Source organism: Strix uralensis, chromosome 5, assembly GCF_047716275.1.
Source record: "Strix uralensis isolate ZFMK-TIS-50842 chromosome 5, bStrUra1, whole genome shotgun sequence".
Classification (NCBI taxonomy): domain Eukaryota; kingdom Metazoa; phylum Chordata; class Aves; order Strigiformes; family Strigidae; genus Strix; species Strix uralensis.
In genome coordinates this window covers 25,608,845-25,630,930 of record NC_133976.1, presented here as the reverse complement: position 1 = coordinate 25,630,930, position 22,086 = coordinate 25,608,845, and the positions used below count along the sequence as shown (strand labels likewise).

At 37.5% G+C, this 22,086-nt stretch overlaps 1 protein-coding gene across 10 annotated transcripts in view; it reads right to left on the bottom strand.

The window, feature by feature from the left end:
- Positions 1-22,086, bottom strand: part of CADPS2 (calcium dependent secretion activator 2) — a 321,289-nt gene that overhangs the window by 180,711 nt on the left and 118,492 nt on the right. For all 10 annotated transcript variants that reach the window (XM_074870153.1, XM_074870154.1, XM_074870157.1 and 7 more), the window contains exons 4-5: positions 5,343-5,423; positions 2,825-3,061 (exon numbers count right to left, since the gene is read on the bottom strand). In XM_074870153.1, the coding sequence (XP_074726254.1) occupies positions 2,825-3,061; positions 5,343-5,423 (318 nt within the window). The remainder of the gene's footprint in view (positions 1-2,824; positions 3,062-5,342; positions 5,424-22,086) is intronic.

Sequence of the window (22,086 nt, the reverse complement as noted above, 5' to 3'; positions counted from 1 at the left end):
TAGAAGTTGAATTTGAGATTAATGTCTAAATATAATTCTAAATCTTAATACATGAGGAAATGTATCTTTTAAGCAGTCATCTAAACAACTATTTATAGAGTGAATAGGTTACTAAGTCAAACTTTAAACAAGACAAGAAAGTACACTGATGACATCTTGAAAGGTTAATTGTGGTACTGTGACACTGGAGGTTGTAACCCTTGAATCTCTGAAGTGATTTAGTGGTCTGCTGAGCACGAAGCAGGTCAGAGCATTGCTATAAGCTGCTGTAATTTCTTCCCCCCTCTACCTACCTCTTCTCCTTCTCCCAGCTCAGTCCTTGCAGTCAGGTTCAGTGTGTATATGGGGATGGGGGGGAGGAGAAAGGGAAAAAGCCACCTCTACCAGCTGTGCCCTGAGAAATTTCCTCACCAGCGAAATTCTGAGCTTGGCAGATCCCATAGCTCTAAACTACTCAGTTATAGCTCAGAAGAGCCAAATGCAGCCCTACTTCAAATGCTCTCTGCCTTTTATAAACTTTACAGTTTGTCACAGTGTGAAATTACTGGAATTTTTACACTTCAGATGTTTCTAGTTCAGAGATTTGAGAAGAAAGTCAGGTTTCCCTGCTTACTTTGGAAAAGCTACTTTCCTTTCCAGCCCCATTTAGGCCTATGAGAAGAAACTGGGAAAAATGTAGTCCATTTAATCAGCAGAGAAGCTGTCCTCAACTGAACTATACACAAAAACCAGTATTTGTTTGATTGTTTTAAAGGTGAAAAAAACAATTACTACTTTCAGTCTCATCAGAGGCAACTGGTTTCTTAGGTCAGCAAGCAACTACTAAAATATTTTGCCATTAAACTGTTTGCATATTTTCCAATTAGTTTTAATTGAAGTATGTTAAGCCAGACTTCACCCCTAGCTGTAAAATCCTTTGTACTTTAAAACTCCCAGATTCTTAGCAATACTTAGATGTCTTGTAAAATTGCTAGTTTCGCAACATTAGTGAGATGACAGTCATTGATCATTTAGAAAATTTTTACATCACTCATAAATGATCAACACTGCCTATTACACTTTATAAATAGTAACAGCAATTCAGGGAGAATGAGGTAATCACCTCTCTTTTCCATCTTTTCTGGTCCAGGAATTCACATATTTATCAAACTGATCAACAATCACTGAGAAACTGCACTAGAGATCCTTCTAGCCAATACTGCCTATACGGTCTTTCCACATGCCAAATGTATGTCTTTGATCAATGTAGACTCATATTTATTAATTTTTATGTTGATACTTCTTTTCCTTGAGCTTCCAATTTAATTGCACAGTACATTTGTCTTTGGTAGCAATTCTGGATTCCAGCAATAGAAAAAAGTTGCATTTCATTAGGAAGGAAGGTGTCACTAGCTCATTTACTAGCTCATTAGCTGATAAACAGCTTCCTAAATACTGGTTGTCTATTTCTGAAACTGTCCAACAGCTGAAGAACATAAGTGATTAAGTCTTCTTCTACTACTTTGATATTTTATTTATTTATTTTACAAACTTCTCCAAAAAGGCTATTTGAGGCAACATCCAACTTCCAAAAACAGTCACTGTTGCTTGCAGTGATGCGCAGGGGTGTCTCTCTCTCTCAGGGGTGCAGACGCAGCACACATGATGGAGATGCACAGGAGTTATAAAAATACTTTATCATTTCATATACTTCAGTACTAAGACCTGCACTCCAGTTTTAGAGGCTTGATGAACTAATACTTCTCGGTGTAAGAAATGATGTATCTTACTACTCTATGAAAGTTGATGTTGGGCTTTTACCTTATTAGCTAGTGATAAAATTGCATACAGTGGGATAAGTAACTTCTCTGTTATACGAAGGATTTAAACTTTATCTGTCCAGTTTTGTCTTTTTTTAAATTCTATGTGTATATTGGTGACATAGGAAAGAAAAATTGATCTGAATTTTCAACATTACATGAAAAAAGCAGATATTCGTTTCATTTGAGGAAAAACATTGTTTAAAAGATAAACACTTTTTGTTTGTTTTAAACCATTTAGCAATTGAAATATTTATTTTATAACATTATCCATTGTTTTAAATAAACTAAAGCCACTTCAAGTGCATAGCACAAGTGTGGCACCTTGTGACCAACAAATACACTATACACACTCTGGAGATGTTTTGATTCTATTACTATTGAAACAGAGATCAGCATTTCCTTGATATGCACGTTTGCAGAATTGAACCTGAGCTATGACGCTGTCATCAGATATGTTTAAGTAACTAACTCTATTTGTGGTTTCCTCTTGAAGTCAGTTGATGTCTATATGGATTAGGACCGGATCCCTATAGACAAGACTTCCTGCATAATCTCAGTAAACACGAGCTAGTTTCTTGAGGAAAATGAAGAAATTTATAAAAGTCTGTTATGACCACCAGTAAAAGAAATATTTTTTTTATTTATTCTCTAAATGCTTTCAATGAGAAAACATAACTGTTTGTAAAATTCTGTGATTAAGTTCCTGATGACAACAGTGTTTAATTATTACATTCAAAAATATACTTAAGTATAATGTACTGCAATTCATTTAAAGTTATATTTGTGTGGGAGATTCAACTGCCCACACTGCTGCGGGCCCAAAGGCAACTACTGCTGCAAGGGAAAAATGCATCATATAGCTGTATTCTAACTCATAATTATCAAAGAGACAAAGAATAATTTACTTCTTCACCATAAAATTTTAAAATTACCAAGGAAGGACTAATAATAAAAAAGTATCAAGACATAGATATCCTAGTAATTCAAACTGTCAACAAGTTTTCTGCGAAATATGTGATTACCTCTAATGTGAAGGAGAGGACCACATCAGACTTCGACAGTTGAACCTCATTTTCATCTCCTATGTCCAAGAACGCAGAGTTCTGTGATCGCTTTAACTTCTGCAGTTTAAATTCCGGCCCACCTTTAGACACTGGAAGACTTTCCAAATTTGCCATCAGCAAATTCACCGAAGACCGCAACTCTTCTATGTACATGTTCTCCATTTCTCTTGTTACGAATTTTGGGAATTTTCTTTCCTTCAAAGGTATATTTTAAAAGTTAGGGAGTAAAAAAAAATCATCCCACATTATACATCATATTAACTTGTTGATTTTCTCTCAGTCAAGAGATATTTAATTAAAAAAAAGTCTTAAATCCAGTGTCTATGTATTTTTATATCTTCAAAACAGTAATGGGAAGGCTAATCCCACCCCATAAATACAGCTAATTTTGACAAGAAGAAATGTAATTTGAATTGAGAATTCCATCATATTCCTCAATTATACTAGATAAAAAATCTCTTTGAAAAAGTCAAAAAAATAAAGTAAGGGGCACATATAAAAATGGAAACATTTGCCGCCCCCAAATCATTTAACCATAAACCCAGGTTGAATATGTACACATTAGATATTTCTAATACATGTGTTTTAAGCACATCAATTGAGAATATACCTTTAGTGTTGCCTTCAAATATTTTATAAATTGACAAAATGAACTGTCCACTAATAATTTTGTTACTTCATCCATTTCTCATGTTACTAAAAATAAGTCAATCACATTTATGCTTCTAACATAAAGCTGTTAAACTACAACCATCCTATCACTGTTTATTTCTATTTAATAATAGGTCATTCACTTTGAAAGTAATGCTGAATTATTACACAGAGAATTACAGAGAGAATTTAAAAATCACTTTATCCTCTGTAGGAGTTAGATACAGTGTAATAGTGTTTAAATAGTGTTTAAACTGAGTGGAGTTCCTTAGGAGTCAGTACTGGGACCAGCACTATTTAACATCTTTGTTGGTGACACAGACAGTGGGATTGAGTGCACCCTCAGCAAGTTATCAACAACACCAAGCTGTGTGGTGCGGTTGACATGCTGGAGGGAAGGGATGTGCCATCCAGAGGGACCTTGACAGGCTTGAGAGGTGGGGCTGTGCAAACCTCATGAAGTTCAACAAGGCCAAGTGCAAGGTCCTGCACATGGGTTGGAGCAATCTCAAGCACAAATACAGGCTGGGTGATGAGTGGATTGAGAGCAGCGCTGCAGAGAAGGACTTGGAGGTATTAGTGGATGAAAATCTGACTATGAGCCAGCAACGTGTGCTCACAGCCCAGAAAGCCAACCGTATCCTGGGCTGCATCAAGAGAAGTGTGGCCAGCAGGTCGACTGAGGTGATTCTTTCCCTCTACTCCACTCTCATGAGACCCCACCTCCAGTACTGTGTTCAGCTCTGGGGGCCCCAGAAAGGACATGGACCTGTAGGAGTGAGTCCAGAGAAGGAACACAAAGACGATCAAGGGGCTGGAGCACCTTCCTTATGAGGACAGGCTGAGAGAGTTGGGGTTGTTCAGGCCGGAGAAGAGAAGGCTCCAGGGACACCTTACAGTGGCTCTCTAGTACTTAAAGGGGGCCTACAGGAAAGATGGGGAGACACTCTATCAGGGATTGTAGTAACAGGACAAGGGGTAATGGTTTTGAACTGAAAGAGGGTAGATTTAGATTAGATAAAAGGAAGAAATTCTTTACTGTGAGGGTGGTGAGGCACTGGAACAGGTTGCTCAGAGAAGCTGTGGCTGCCCCCTCCCTGGAAGTGTTTAAGACCAGGTTGGACGGGGCTTTGAGCAACCTGGTCTAGTGGAAGGTGGCAGGGAGGTTGGAACTAGGTGTTTGTTAAGGTCCCTTCCAACCCAAACCATTCTATGATTCTATGATAATCCTGTTCACTGAAATAAAATGCAAGCTATAGGAGAGAAAAATAGGCTTGGCTTCTAAAATTTACAAAAGGAACTTATAAATCTACCCAATCATCACTAATTTGACTTGCAAAACTGACTCATAGTTTGTTACTTGCAATACTAATATAACCATTATGAATTTAGTCCTGATCTATAAATGTAAACTATATTATATATACTTAAAAAGTATATCACGTGCAACCTGTAGCAAGACATAAACATTATCATTATACCCTAAGCACAGCATAATGCACTTGTGTATATAAAAGATGATTTATTTTAGTTCCAAAATACATAATCCCAAATGTGCAAATAATATACTCAGTTTCACCACTGGACTTGCTGATGAAGGAAATGTAGGATCACAGAGCATATGACTTTCCAAAAAGAACTTTTGCTTTCTCCCTACCCCCGTTGACACAGATACTCTAGAGCAGAAAGAAATGCATCTGCCAGACTGTTTTCAAATGATCTTCTGCCTAATTTTAGAATTAGAAAGTGGAAACACACACTATGTATCGTCCCACTCAGTCTCACATGAAGATACGTTTTTGGGTATATGAAAGCAACCACTCACCCTTGCCATTTGTTCTGCCAATTGTAGTCGTCCATCTAGTTCACGTCTGATCTGGGCTGCTTGCTCATCTCCGTTATCCAACTTGGATAGAAAACAAAAATAAAGTTAACTGTGAAAAGCATGCACTGTATTTTAACTTTATAGAAAGTAATGTAGATAAAAAGAAAATAGAAATGAATTGCACCCTTTTGGTCCTAAAATCAGTGAAACACTAAGCAAATACATGGCTTTGAGTGTTACCAAGATGAAAGGAATGTAAATGGGCACCAGTTACTCAAGGCAGTCAGGGTCTCTGAAGGGTAGCTGGCATTCCCTTGAGTTTTTAATACTCAGGCTAAACAGAAGCATTATTTCTTTATGAAAACAGTAGCTGAAAACATTTCTTCATGAAGCAGAAAACTGGACTGACAGACAGGCTCAGAAAATGATTGCAAGGAAATCCGCTCTTTGGTGCCATGAGTTCCTGCATAGGAATATATAGGTACAGGGAAAGAAAAGTGTGTGGCTACGCCTTCTAAGTATGGTATTATTTCACTCACGTAGCTCTTTTCCCCAAATACTGGCCAACTGCTCACATCAAGGCATATCCAGTTTTTGAGACTCCAATATTTCCATACCTAGGAAACAGTCATGACTAAATGTCTGACTTCCATCAGGGAAGTAAAGGGGAACAACACATCTCTTCACCTCAACAGAACAGCTGGGTCTCCACAGGAGGGAGACTCCCCAACTCATTTTTCACCGCTTACTTTGTAAGGGGGGTGTGTGTGTAGGTGAAGTGGGGCTTCACCTCAATCCACTGAACTGCACAGCTGGTTAAGAGGAAGAGAGTGATGCATCTGGAAAAGATCAGGCACAACTTGCCTTCTTACCTGAATAAATGCCAAACAAGGACAAAGATAGGAGTCCCAGTGGAGGGCGCTCTCTGTTCTTAGGGCTAACCACAGGCATGATGCGACACACTGATAGTGCATTTAGTATGCGGCTAAGGTTTAAGGATACCTGAATTGCTCTTCACTAAAAATCCTTTAAGTTGATTAGGAATGTAAACTGGCAAAAATTGGTTCTCTAATTAAATGAGATCTTCAGCTAAAGAACGCACAGTTAGTTTGGTAAATGATTCATTACATTAAACTAAGGTTTTTAAGTAAGACTGCATCAGGCCAAATACACCATCTCCTTTTCAATGCTCCTCAGCTAAATCCATTAGATCTTACCAAACCAAGGTACTCATGAAAATTAGACAACTTTTTTCTCCCAAAATCCAACTTTAAAAAAGGAATAATTAAAAATACACTATCCAGTGCTTATGGGTCAATTACAGCATTATGCTTAATGCAAATCTGACCACATTTAGCAACAGGATGAGAAGTTTTCCACTGCTGGTATCAAAGCGATGACAGAACATACAGTCTGTCACCTGTGCAATCTGGTGTCTCACAAGTTCCTTGCAGGAAGTGATCCAGACTACCAGAAAGCAAGAGAACAAAACCTGATGGTGTCCCCAAAAGAGGCTCAAGTCTAAACAAGAGAATAGAAGATGGATCATATTCTAGACTGGAAGGGTCCTCCCACTACATGTCTTCGTAAATCTGCTCCTAGTTTGACCGTGAGAATAAATGGCAAGAGTGTTCTCGATGAAAGCAAATAATTTAGGTTTTCCTAATACAATTACAGTATTTAAAAAAAATTCCCAAATTTGTATTCTTCCATTTCTTATCAGAGTGAGAGACTGCTTATTGAACTTGTCACCAAAAATATTTTTAACTTCTGTTTTCCTTTGTATTATAACTACATAATTTTTGCAATTATTTATGTTTAATCAGTACAAAAGTCAGTCTAATCTGAAAAACATTTTTTTTTTCCTTTTTGGGCTCAGAGAAGGTCAACATGATTTTAATAATATATCCCATGACAGGCAATTGCTTGAAAAATATCTGCTTGAAGGTAATTCTGATGACTGAATTTTGATTTCTGCAAAAAGGAAGGTGTGGGAGAGCAGAACAAAGCTAAAACTTTTTTCTGTGTCAAGGCACAATTTAAACTACTGCCTCTATTATTAACTCATTTGAAGAGGCAAAAGCTCTTCTTTAAATGCTGATATTTAGTTATTTTTCCATTTAAAAAACACATGAAATGATCACTTAAGTTAATGAATGTGTAACCTCGTTTTGTAAATTTTAGCATTTTTTTCCTTAACTATGCATTGCTTCCCACTATCTGTTTGTACTTGAGTACTTAAAAATGTGCTGATTTCCCTACTTACTTATTTTTAAACTTCAGTCTTCTTCCTGAAAACTTAATACATTTTAATGGCTTTGCCAATGTATGTATGTAATGATGTTTTGTAAGGTATGAAAAGAAACTGAAGAGGTGAAACACCAAAGAACACTGCTTTACTTATAGAAAAGAACCAACATAAGAATGATTGGTAGGTCATTCACAGCTGTCCTAATAAGAAGCAAAGTTGCTGATATTAGTATTTTTGCAGTATGCAAAATGAAGTGACAATAAGAAAAATAGTAACTTTGATATCACATTCCATCCAAGGTCATTCTACTTGTTTTTATTCTAAATTCAACAAAATGCATGAGAAACAACTTTGCAAGCAAAGCAGTCAATGATTATGAATCTGTAATCAATCATACTTTATGTATCTACTGAATCTGAAGTGATAACAACAGTAAGACTGAGTAGATTCTGAAAATGCAGGTGGTATTTGGAATTTGTGAGTTGTGCCCACTTCTTTTACATAGGGAAGACACTTGATACAACCCACCATATGGGTGGGAAGCTGTGACAAGGGTTAACATTAAGTGTACCCTGTTCCTTAATTTCTTATTTGTGGATCAAACTCGTACTGAAGACATCTATGGAATACACAGTTATGACAACCATTGCAGTAATTTTCAAACTGTTAAATGAAAACTAGAAAAGCATATGACACTGTGCACAGAAAGTAATATAAATGTAACATTGCAAAATAGCAACTCAGATTCTTCTCAGCATTGCAACTGAAATTTGGTTTAAAAAAAATCACTAACTGGTCATTACTTCCCACTGTTAAACATGAAGGCATGCTTTTTAAAAAAAGTTATAGCCTTAGAGATTATTTTAGAAGAGGCTACATATAAATTCCATGTAATAAAAGCTTTTCAGTGTTCTGCAGTGGTAGTATAGCTATTTACTGACTGCACCAACACTAGAGATGATCCTCAGGTCACTTAAACCTCACATAACCAATTAGTATTTTAGCAGCAGGGGACCTCACTACAGAAGACTCTACAGACACCAGAAACCTGTGTTCAGTATAAAATACATTAGAAGTCCTGACCAAACAAACCAATGTTTCCCCTAAATGCCACATATCTGGCTCCAAAAACTAGTAAAACCTAGGGAAAGACACTGGCTCCCCTTTTGAGGGCTAGTTAATTCCGTAGGAAAATTCCCAACAGAGTTCTTTTTGCAAAGATGATTATTTGGATTTTAAAAGCTTCTTCAGAAATATCAGTTGTTATGAATGACTACACTCTGGTGAATAAGAAGCTACCTTTTATTATAAAAAAAAAAGAGTGGTAGCTCATCATCTTTTTTTTTTTTTTTTCACTGCGGTGTTATATAAAATCATCTTTCTAAAATAAACCTGCCACCGCTAGACATCAAGCTATTCATTTAAAAATGTTTTTATTCATTAATGCTTGAAGTTGCCTTTATTTTTTCTCACTCTGAAAAGGGCAATCATTTTTATTACAAACTTCTTTATTAGTAGAGATGGAGTGTAAATGTCCTCAATATGCAAGTTGCCCAACAATTCTTATTAGAGGATGTTTTCAGTTGCTTATATAAGTGTCAACTTCTAAAAGACAGACTGAAGTTTTCTACTCCAAATTTCTGCTTTAACAATTTCAACCAAAACACTCCACTGCTTCTGAAGAGGCCAGGGAAGACAACTCAGTGCTTTATCCATAATAAGAAAAATGGTGACCATCTTGTCAAAGAGCTCTAGCACCATCTTGCTTTGAAGTAAGGATCTGAAATTTAACAGGGCCCCATCTGTGAAAATCAGCTCAACTCTGGACAAGTTATGAATCTTTAAAAAACAAACTTTACAGCAGTCAGGCTACAAACAGCCACTAGCAGAGGCTAAATTAGATTCAGCATTCAGACTCATCTTCAGGTCCCGTTGCTCTCTATCTTGAATATGCATGGGGTCTATGCTCCTCAGATTATTTGCTCATTTAAGAAAGACTGTAAGCTTATCTGAGTTAAAAATCACTATTTGGATCAACAGCACAATATCTTGCTCGATAAACTGTTGTTTAATTTGTGTGCCTAAACAGCACAAACCAGAAATACATATGAATGAATTAACATTTACATATTTTAACAGGTTAGAAAAGACTGCGTACTTTGTGATTCCTATTTAAATAATATTTTTAAAAACATACTTCAAAGGCTGTAACATATCTGTGCATTTTGGTGCACTGGCAAAAAATCTGCTTAATTTGCAACAGCAACTTAACGTAAAAAAGGTACTAATGCTGCCAAGAGGTACTGCACTAAAGCCCATGGAACTCATTTGAATTCCTTTACATGCAAAGTCAGATATCCTACGCCAAGAAACAAGACCAATTTGAGTATGGATGAGTTACTGACCTGCTGCAAGTTATTCTTCTTTACGTTCAGAAGTGCTCAAAATAACTAATAGCTCCTCCCAGTGACTATTTTATTAATGTTTGGTTAGCCTCCTTGCAGCTTCCTAATTCACAGTACCATCAATGTGAAATTACCTACCCATAGTGATAAAAATTTATCTACATCTAATGACTAAATTGACAGTATACATATCTTAAGACTTGCTCTTCTTTCTACAACACAAAATCCAAAGTCTTTTCACTCTGTGGGACAGTAATGGTAATTTTTTTTTTATAGCCACTTTTTGCCAACATAATCAAGTCTGGGCCCCACTGAGCTGACAGGTTATTTGTAGATGCCCACATGAGGTAACTTGCAGGGTTCATCCCTGACTACTGTCTGACAGCCAAGGCAAAACCTGTCAACATACACCAAATGGAATAAAGGGCTTGGATTTAAAGTGTTGTGATAATATAATGCTGAAAAAAAATTGATTTCTGGTATTAACTAATGGCATCCAGCAGCAAGACTGGAAGAGAAAGCAAAGGCCAGAGAAGTCCTAGTGCTCATTTTTTGCTGTCAGTCAAGTAAGCAGCAAGCAGGCAGTGAGTATAGCAGATGCAAATACTGGCGTTTTTCAGACCCTTGTCCTTGCTACTCTTATCTCTGACTCTAAAAAAAGTTTTGCTTCAGACAGACCTGCTGCCTCTAAGACCTGCAGGATTTGTTCCCATTCTTATCTTTACACAGGCAGAGTTGCTCTAAAGGAACAGACTGGGAAAGAGATTAAAGTTGTCTGCAGCGCTAAGGAGCCGCCGTGCGCTGAACACAAACAGCCTGTGGAGATTCCTGAAGTTTCCCAAGCTTGTGAACCAAGATTAGCAGCTATGGATGTACAAGTAGAAGGATCAACAACTTCCAAGTCAGGCCAAAAACAGAGCGCCCAACTCCAGTCTACAACAGCAGACACTTTTGTATATGAATTCAACAGGACTTAACTTCTGAAGATCAAAATCATGACAGGAGTAAATTGCTTCCACTTCCTATAGGAGGGAAAAAACAGATTTGATTAAAGGGCAGGATGTGTGAAGCAGCTTTCTGAATGGCTTCTACTGGACCTTTTCACAAACCTTCTGCCTCCTGTTTCACAGTAAGAAAGACACAGCTGTAAAAGGAAAGAAAATATAGTCACTCCCCTATTTCAGAGGAGGCTCTGACGTTTAGCTTCAGTTTTAAAATCTTTTATCTTCCTTGTGTATAGATTATACAGAGGATTAATTCAGATTCATAAAACAGATTTAAAAAATGGTATTTAAAAACTGTCTCATGTTCTCTGCGCCCTGGAAAGTCCCTCTCATATATCATTCAAGTGGATATGCTGATGGCTGACCCTGCCTGTGTGATGGTGAAATCCTGTGGATTTCCCACAGAACTCTGGTAAAGACAAACTTTAAAAACTCTGTTCCTAAATCTTCCTCTTCCCAACTCACTCCTTTTCCCAGATAACATGCTCAAACAACAACAAATTGATAGTTTTGGCAAATAAACTCAGAGATGTGTTTTAGAATATGTGCAACACAGAATCAAAGTGAAACATAAGAGGAAGGATGTCAGAGAGAAAATACCTGTTAAAATAAATGGGGGAAAGAGCACCTAATTTTAAAATTATTTCTCTTGTGGAATACCAGTATACATATTTTCAGCCAATTCTAAGTCAAAAGACAAACTCAGCAACCACTAAAAGCATTTCTTCTTTCAACTTGTCTGTAGTAAGGAGACTTCTAAAAGCTAACAGGCCCAAAGCCCCTATGAGATGTTCAAACAACTTTTCACAACGCACCACCAGGCCGCACAGCCTTTTCTTATCAATTTTTCTCTAGTAGAGCACAAGATTGCCTTTCAGACAATGGACAAAGCTGATCATTCAGTTTTCCTGTAACATAATGCCAGCAAAAAGCTCAAACATCAGTTTGAATTAATTTGTTTTAATACAAATCCTTACTGACTACAATAATTTTTTTTCTCAATTTTTCTTTGGGGGAAGCAGCAGTTTTACAGTAATATAAATATTGAAACTAGGATGGAGGGGGTATAGATGAACAAAGCATATCACCTTCTCTGTAGCCAATATGGTTAACAACAAGTAATAATGCAGATAAAGAGCAAGGCCAATCAACAGTCAAATACTCTACAGTGGGTTCAGTTGGATAAAAAAATTAAAATCCATTCAAATCAGTGCTTTCAAAAGCTGTGCCTGAGTACCTTCAATAAGTCTGTGAGATAAAACACCTTGCTCAGAATTTTCTTACAAGCTCTATACAACGCCAGAAGCTAAAAAAATTCATGCACAATATCATATGGTGAGAGGTTTTGGTCTCTGAAATATTTTTATAAAGTTCTGGACCTGCTTATGTGATTTCAATGTTCATTTATGTATGTATGACTGATTAAGGTGGCAGAAGATATAATTTATACTAATTGTACTCATTAATTATAGTGATTATATATTGATTTAATTATTGATAAAAAATAGTTATCATAAAAATATTAAAACTGAAACAAAATCTGAAGTCGAGATTACATTAATTAATTCAATGGAAGAAAAACATTTCCACGTTCTCAGAAACAAAATTGAAAACTATACAATTTTAAAATCTTGGACTATTTTTTAATCAATCGCTGGATGGACACTTTGGAAGTCTCCAAAATAATCAGAGCTGAGACTCTGATGTGGCATTTCCTTACATTCAAGAAAACACATGAAGCGCGGTTTTGAGAGTTTCAGCACGAGCTGAAAAGTTGTCTCTTGCAATTAGATTTCAGTTTATTCCGGGACTACCAATACCAAAAACCCCAATGAGACTTGAAAATAAACAGGCGAGGAAGTACATAAAGTATTCAAGCTGATCACAATATATGTAATGGGAATAGTTAAAAATTTGTACTAAGTCCACTCCACTCTAAACTTAACATAAAGTACATGTCCATAGGTCAAATTTTCACTGTATGTGGCCAACTCTGTAACTGGTAAGACATTTGAAGAACTAAATACACATCGTGTATGAATGAGAAAATCTCCAGCAAGAAACAGTTTCTTTTACACTGCTATGTACAATGCAACTTGATTCAATGACTGTTTCCCTAACAATCATCTTTCATATTTGACTGCTATTAACCTTTTAGAGAAACTGTAACAAGTTAAAAGCCTTTTATTAACAGCTAACTCAATTAAACTCGCTAGACAATCTTAGCCAAAATGGTATGTCCCAAATGGCAGAGAAAACAATTTTTAAAAACAGCTTCAAAGGATTCTTGAAATGCAACATATATCTTCTATTTAATATTATCTTTACTGAAGAAAAATGAAAAAGAAATTAATGGTTCAAAATTTGTCCTAGCCCGAATTAAAATAAGTCTTCAATATTTTATTGCATATTTTCATCTGCTGACTCGACCTGACATTTTGTGAACAGGACACTTGGAAAAGTAACGCAAATGTCTTTGCACAATAAAGGATGAGTTTTTTGTTTGTCTATTTGGATTTGAACGGACTCTTTTTACCTACATGAGCTGAGCAGAGAGTAGGGCTTCCTAATTTTCACTAATTTATACGCATGGACTTTTTCACCACACAGTCATACCATTACTCTGATCAACTGCCCGAATGAAACATTTTTTTTCATTTTATTTTATATCATTGAACTGAAATGAAAATTGGTGTTCTGCTAACCTAAATTCCAAGAGCTAAGAGATCTGTTTCTCTTGGCCAAACCTTGACATGTGGTATGTAAATAAATAAACAAAATTCAATAATGCACACAAATCACCATTTTGCCTAGGTATTTGGATGATAACCTTTGAAGAAAATCTACTAAGGCCTCATATTTACAGAGGAAATCACTCTCTCAGTAGTGAGTTTGTTACTACTTTTTCCTCTGACTTAATGCAAAAATAAAAGTTGAAGCTTTATTTGGTTCACAGAGGCTGCCAATTGTGCAATGTGGGGTTTTAGTGAAAAACATACACTGAGCTAGATACACATATTTAAAATATTTATTTATGCACAACAGTCTGTTTATGCATCAAGGAGAGAAAAATCAGACAGCAGGTACTTAGTTAATGATTTGTCTTTAGATAGCATTTCTTGCATTGTATTTTCATTATAGCAGTTCTCTGTAAATATTACAGACTCTTTACATAGCCTTGGAATCATTATACTACTTGGACCTTACTACCAGCAGATTTTGAAAGGGAAAAACCCAATAAAATTAAAAAAGAAAGCTCCAATCCTTTGCATGATTCTTGCTTGTTTGTTGTCAAATTGGTTCATATCCCAACAGCACTTATTCTGATGCATACTTAAAAGGAATACAGCTGTTGCTTTCATGAGCACTACATTCATGCACTTTCCACTAGGTAAACCATCAAGATTTAAATAATAAAACTAAAAGCAATTAAATTAGTTTATCCTATTTGTAACTATATTGCATTTATAAATTGTTTAAAAAAAGGTCCAAGAAGAACCTATTTAAGTTCAATGCAAGTCAAGAGCCTTGGCTTTCCCAGGTAAATAATGGGTAGAGATGCAATAAAGCCTGCATAAAAAAAAAAAGAGAGATTATTTGTTTTAAAGCTTAAAAGCATTTACAGACAATTGAAAGAAACTGAGGCTAGGAAACTGATAGAACATCTAGTTTACAGAAGCCATTCCACTTCTATAAATGAGTTCTATAAGAAGAATTTAAAAAAGGAATTATAAATCGTGCTTTATTCTAAATTGCTTACTTTACAAACTACTTTTTTTTTTTTTTGGCATTTTGACCAATCTCATAAAATTATGCTATTCTTCAAATAATTAAATATGTAATTATACATAGGTATAACTCCTGTCTCATCTCCCAAATTCTAAAGGAAATACCTTCCTATTTTCTCTCTGGATTATACAATCATCTTACATGCAACAGACATAAAAAACACCCTGTTAGATCAGACAAAAAGTCCATACATCCCAGAATTGTGGGTGTAACAGTGACAGCAAAGGAGGTTATTCAGGTAAAATGCTGAAGCCTTGTTGTTCTCCAAAGTGCATTACTCTAATGATAGCCTGAGGAAGCGTGAGGGATGTTCTAAGGAACATCCAGGCCTAGTCCTATTAGCATCAGTTTATGGACCTGTTCTCCAGGAACTTGTCCAAACCTTTTTGAACCTCCTGCTGCTGTCTGCCCTCATCGCTTCCCATGAAAAAATGTTCTTGAAGTTCTCCAGAGGCCAGATAAGGAAGCATTGCAACCATTTTAATTCTCCTACAACGTCCTTGAGTGTCTCAGTTTCTAGTGGTGTGGCATTTGGTGAGTGAAGGTACACATTCACCTTGGCCACTACCTTCACAACTTTGGAAACCTCCACCATACTCCTCCCCATCAACCTTCTCACCTCCAGACTGAAGAGCTTCAGCCCTTTCAGTCTCTCCTTGAAAGGCAGCTGTTTCATGATTTTCAGTGCCACCCTCTAGTCCTCACTGACCAACCCTATATCCCTGAGATGGGGAGACCAAAGCTGCACACAATATTCAGCGTATGGGCATAAGAAGGTTATATACAGCAGGAAAACGATGCCACTGTTGCACACAGAACTAATGATTTCATCACAGGGAACCCAAAGTGTCTTCCTCAAGCTGTAATTGCCCATGCTCAGTTCAGCATCCTGTGGGCATGTGCTTGTTTATTTCTCCTCTAATGTATTACTTTACATTTAGCTACATTAGAGCTTATCTGTCACGCTTTTGCCCATGCAGTTTTGTGAGGTCCTTCTGGAATTCCCTGCAACTAGCACAATATTAGAGTACACCAAACAGTTTAGTATCATCTGTAAACTCTGAGATTTCCCTTCCACTGCCTTCTCCAGGACATTCATGAAGATGTTGAATAAAGATGGAACACTTCTCCTAAATAGAGCGAATCAGGTAGAAACCACCCTTAAACTCTCTAGGAACCAATCAAAAGGAAAAAAAAAAGAAGAAACTTCCCCCCAAACCCCATCTAAAATATCAAGATTGCACCATAAAAATACCACCATCAGGACTTGCATCATTTACTGCAGAACCTGTCATTCAGAAAAAAGTGTCAAGACAAGTCAGCCCACTGACTGTTTAAGAGCAGCACTGTTTTTAAATCAACAAGTATTAACATTAAACTCCATAATTAGATGTGATTAGAATCACATTAGGATCCACATTAGTGGCTCAGTAGTGGATTATAGAAGAGAAAAAATATCTTAGCATAGGTCAAAAGTGTCACTACAAGCAACAGAATTTTTTGTCTCTTGCTCTCTTGGCATTTGTGATGATTGCACAGATCAATAGGCAAAACCCAGGTTTGCCCTTCTTACTGGTTGAGACTACAATATTCGACCAGCTCTCCTGGACAGGATGAAAACCTGAGAAAAGCATGTTGTGCTGAGACAGAAGGAAGGAGAATATTGGCAGGTTCTTAGTATTTACAGACATGCTCACTCTAAAGAATATGTGTCACAGATAAATCAAGGACGTGGATGCAAAGGATCATTTTTTTATTAACAGGAATGAAAAAATTAAGATCTGTTATATGTCATACTGCAAATCTATTTTATCTAACTGTATCTTGGTTTTCACATCCACATATTGGTGTTCAGGGATGCTGTCAAGACAGACTCTACACACTCATCACAGTGCTGTCTTCCACACTGTAAAAGTCACTCCTCAGTTGCCAACTATGAAAATGCTTTCCACCCCAACTTTGCCACCAAAAATTATGACTTTCCACACAAAAAAAAAAAGTTTAACTTTTATTTATTTTCTACTCGAGCCTTTATCTTGTTATCTGTATGGGTGTTCTAGGCACAGCTAGAGAGTGCAAAAAGCTTCAGAGCTATGCAGAGAGCCTATTTTACCATCCAAATAAAGTATCTTTTAAGTCAGAAATGTAGGGTCCCTAGGAATCAATGGAGAGACAGAGAAGCCTCCAGAGAGTTATTAAAAGCACTTAAGCAGTTATCTACATGACTACCATAAATACTGTGGAGGTCCCAACTGGTAATCTCTGGTGAGTATGATGATCAAAGAAATGGGCGTTCTTGTTCTCCCTCTCACCTTCCCCCGGACCCTGCTGAAATAGATATTGGCTGTCTCATTCAATGCAAGTTGCCTTCAGGTTCTGTCTAGGGAACACCCTCCCACATCCACCCTAATCAGGAAGTGATGGGCCTTAAATGAGCTATGATTCATGTCCTGATCCTCCTTAGAAAAAGTCTTCCACTCTCCTCCTCTCCCACCCCCTGCACAGAGATTACCATATCCAAGACAATCCAAAGATTAGCATGCAAACATTGTTGGTATGTAACTATTTATGTCCTAGATGGGCTCAGAGCATTTTTTATTTTCCTGAAGTTATCCTTGCTTCAGAAGGAAATCCCCTCTCCTTTTGCTTACCCTCCTCACTCTCCAAAAATATCACAGAGAATGTTTTCTTGCTTTATTCATCACTGATTAGATTTTCTTTGGAGTGTTGAAACCGAAGAGAATATATGCAATTAGGGCAATAAATGTTAATGAGCATTGCATTAAGTAAGCAAAAGCACCTTGAATGTCATGCCAATATTTTTTCCCAAATAATTACATGTAGCTGACTTAACTAGATAGAAAACTTAAAATTCAGGCTGACAACTCATAATGGAAGGACTGATTTATCACAGATTTTCCAAAAACTATATACGAAGTTGCTTTCAAAATGCACCATAAAAAAACCAACAGACCAAAACACTCAGCCACGTATAAACAGTTCTTATTTCAAATAGGCAAAATGTTCCTATTTAGTTGAAAGTCTGTATCTGTATTTAAACAAATACAATATCTGATCATATCAGTAATTAACAAAAACCCAGCTAGTAATTTCTTCAAGAAAAACTATTTAAGAAAATCAGTGGATAGAAAGAAATATTGGTCAAGTTTTTTGTAAATATGATGTGGAGAAGCTAGAAGATGACAGAAATAGAATCCCATTTTCTCCCTTTCTGTTCAATTCTGTAGCATCAGCTGATACTATTCTGTATTGCTACCTTTTTCTAGAAGTCAGTGGTATTAGTGATGTGTACATATCTATCCCTGAAAATAAAAATCCCAAATAGTTGAGTAAGGACTAAAAATTAGATTTAATCCAGAGGTTAATGTATAAGAAGGCAAACTTCATCTACAATTTGTGTTGCACCATTAAAAACTGACTTCCATATCTATGAAGGTTCTAATGTTTTGAGTGAGGTCCAAAAGAAAACAGATTATAGATCTTCAGTCTATATTCTGTTTATTTAATGATGAGGAAAAAACACCTTAACAAGGAAGATGAAAAAATATTGCTTAAGAGCATGTAGCTAGTATACCCTTAACAGGGGGAGCTTTTTTTTTTGGTGATGCAAGAAAAGAGCCAACATCTGTTTTCCATTACAATCAGCTGTTATTCTTCTGAAAAAGTAATGTAATTAGAAATTTCCCATAAACAACTTCACTGGTAAAATAAAGCTTAGAAAATAGGTCCAAGAACAAACACCTCATACATCAGTTATCCCAAAAGAAGGACCAACTCTATTTAGCCCAGCCTAGAAACATATTTCTCCAACTTACTTGAAAATACCCTAGTGACATAGACTCCATATTGTCTCTAAGCTAACTCTAGGTAAAAGCTAGTCCAGTATTTAAGAAGCTTCATACACAATTCAACTGACCAGGAAGGAAGGGTCTACTTAGTAGTACTCTCTAGTACTTGGCTAGATCCCAACTGACAAGGCTTTGATACCTAGCAAAAATATGAACAGTAGTATTTAGGTGGTTGCATCAAGACTGCGTATCACTATCAGCTCCTCCTATCAAAACTCTCATCATTTTTTATCTAAGTGCAAGACACAGCGCTTTAGAAATGTTGGTTAGATAGGCAATTCTGCGGTTATCAAGTCCAGCCTCCCACTTGACAACAGCAGATGAGTCAGCTGTGGCTGTATCAAGCCAAGTTCTGAAAACCTCCAAGATGGAGAATCCGCAAGTTCTCTGGCTGACCTGTTCCCTTTGCTCTGCTACCTTCATACTTAAGTTTTCCTCCAATGATCATTCTGAATATCCTAAGTCACAGCTTGTGACAGTTAACTCCTGTTATACTATCTTCTACTACACAGTAATAGTGCCATCATCTTTGCCTTTGAAACTTCCCCCCAAGTTGCTCGCAGTAGGCTATTAGACCATCCATTAGACTCCTCTTTGCCAGGCTACACAAGTCTATCTTCCTCACCACTGCCAGGCAGAGAAGAACAACTCCTTGTCTCTTACCTATGCTGCTTTTAACGTAGCACAGCATTATCTTATCTATAATGAAAGGATATTGTTGGCTTTTACTCAACCTGGCATCCATCCTGCAAACCGCTCCCCACCTCCTGCTCCTTTTCAGCACAGCTGTGACTCAACCACTTGGTTCCTAATCCAGAATCATGCCCAGGGTTACCTTGCGCAAGCTGCAAAACCTTCCACTTCTCCTTGATGAACTCCATGGGCTTTCTGTTAGCTTAATGCTCAAGATCACCCTTAACGCTTCAGCATGCCAGCTGAACCACCCTTCCCTTCAGTTTTGTACTGTCCACAAATTTGCTAAAGATAGACTTTGTCTCATCATCCAAGCTGTCAATAAAAACACTGAACTCTGGAGTACTCTGTTCCCAGCTGCCAACCAGGCTTTTAAACCACTGCCTACGGCCCTTTCAGCATTGTGACCTAGTCAATTTTCAAGCCCTCTAACAGTCAACTTGTCCAGACCATACTTCAACTTACAAACGTGAATGGGTTGAAAGTCCTACCGAAGTCAAGGTACATTACCATTAACTGTTCTCCTTATTCACATAGTCATTTCATGAAAGATAGCAGTGAGGTTGGTCAGGCATGATTTGCTCTTGGTATCCCTGTTAACTAACAGTGACTACCTTTACATATGTGAAAATGGATTGCAAGAGGTTGTGGCTCCAGTCTTTCGAAGGACTAAGGCAAAGCCTATAATTCTCAAACTTTCTGTACAACAGGATGGCTTGTTCCTGAGCTCTTAGTATGTTTTCTTAAGAAATCAGTGAACTATTGGGTTCCTTTTCCCCACATTGCAGTTTCTTAAGGGTCTCTGCATAGCAATTCTTTAAATTAGGAGTAACTTCACAGCTTACCTTCTCAGCCTTCCTCCAACTCCTAACTGTCTGCTGGTGATTTCTGCAGCCCAGCTGCTACCTGTGGTCACATTCACCCCCAACTCTTCCCTATTTGTGAGCAGCAGGTCAAACAGCACTAATCCCAACTGCTCCTTTTCTATTTGTGTTCAGAAACTGTTACCAACAGAGTCTAGAAACTTCCTCAACTGCTTGCACAATGCCATGTTAACCTCCCAGCAGATTGGTGGCAGGTGTCTGAAATCCACCATGAGGATCAATGCCTGACACTAGGAGACTTCTTTTAATTGTTAATAGCCTTATCCTCTTGGTCAGGTGGTCTGTAACTGACCCCCATCACAACATAACAATACTACTTTCCCTGCTGATCTTAACCCAGAGACTGGACTTCTTTGTTGTCCAAATGGTGTAGACACTATTATGTAGGCATTAGTGTAGACACACTTACGAACATTCTTCTTTCTGAGAGGAAACATTATCATCTTCCTTGTAGCCTTCTACCATCCATATCTTCTCCACATGCATTGCTTTCTCATTTAACCCTGAGATTAGCTCCCTATCTTCTAACAAACCTAGTTTAAAATCCTCTGTGTTAGGTTAGCAATCCTGTCCATGAACATGTCCGTGCTTTCTTGTCAGGTTCATTCTATCACTTCTTACTAGTTCTTCTCAAAACAAGATGCCACAACCAAAGGTCAAAGCCTCACTGATTACATCAATTGTACAGGTTGGATGTGTCACCTTGGGCCACCTTTGCTCTCAGAGTCTTACAGTCACCTTTGATCTCCTCGGGGTCACATGACTGGTGCTCACACAGACAAGCAGCAAAGGGCACCAGCTGGAAGGCTAGATAAGCCTCAGGAATCTCTCTGCAACATCACAGATCCACACTAGAAGCAAGTAAAAAGGTCTGGCCAGCAGCTGGGTGCCTTTGTTCTGGACAGGGTGGAGTCACCAAACTCTTAACACTTGTTGCTTCATCTTTTTGCTGGTCCCAGTCCCATGATCTGAGGTGTCCAACATGCATTTTTCCCACAACAGGACTCACTCATCCTCCTCTGCCACCAGGGTCCTGAACCAGTTTTCTAGATGAACAATTGCAGCGAGATAGGGAGTCATTCTCCTGCTGATAGAAGTTAAAATCTTCCAGCTTCCATCCTCCTGGGAACATGGGCATGGGAGGAAACTACTAACATCAGACAAGTGGGAAAACACCAGTTACAGAAAGTCTGCTATCCATCTGTAAAACGTAATAGTTGCTCCAGTATGGTAAAACTGAAATACGGGTTGGATTAAGTTTCCCGAAGGAGGGATAGGTGTTTCAGGCAAGATCCTGCTGTCTCCAGTCTCCTGAGGAAAGACAGTACAGGGAGAAGACTGTGCCAGATTGATTGGAGCATGATTTTACAGTGCTTCTAGGAATAAAACAAAGATACTCCAGAAATTGTGTGTACCTTTGGAGGCTCTCTCAGACGTGGCTCAGTATTATATTCCCTCATTTATGGGCAGCCCTAGTGTTCCCACATTAGAAAAGCTTGGCACTGCACGACCAGTTAGGAAAACAGTTTATTTGGAGGTGATGGAAGGACTTTTCCATTACTTCATTTGCAAAGGCTATTTCTTCTGCCATAGCCCCAGAGCGCTTACCATAAAACAGATCCTTTCAACAGCAGCTAGAAGTCAACATTTCTACTAAATATGTGGTCTCAATATTATTTCAGATTTTTCCTGTTTATAGCTAAAATGCATGGAAGTCAATTAATTTGTTATCTCAAGGAACAGATTCCCATAGAGGACACAAAGTACACATGAATCCTATTTTTACTCTCCTCTAACTCTTCTCCTTCCCAGTAGCCTGTAAAGTTTTAGACTGAGGGTTGCAATTATT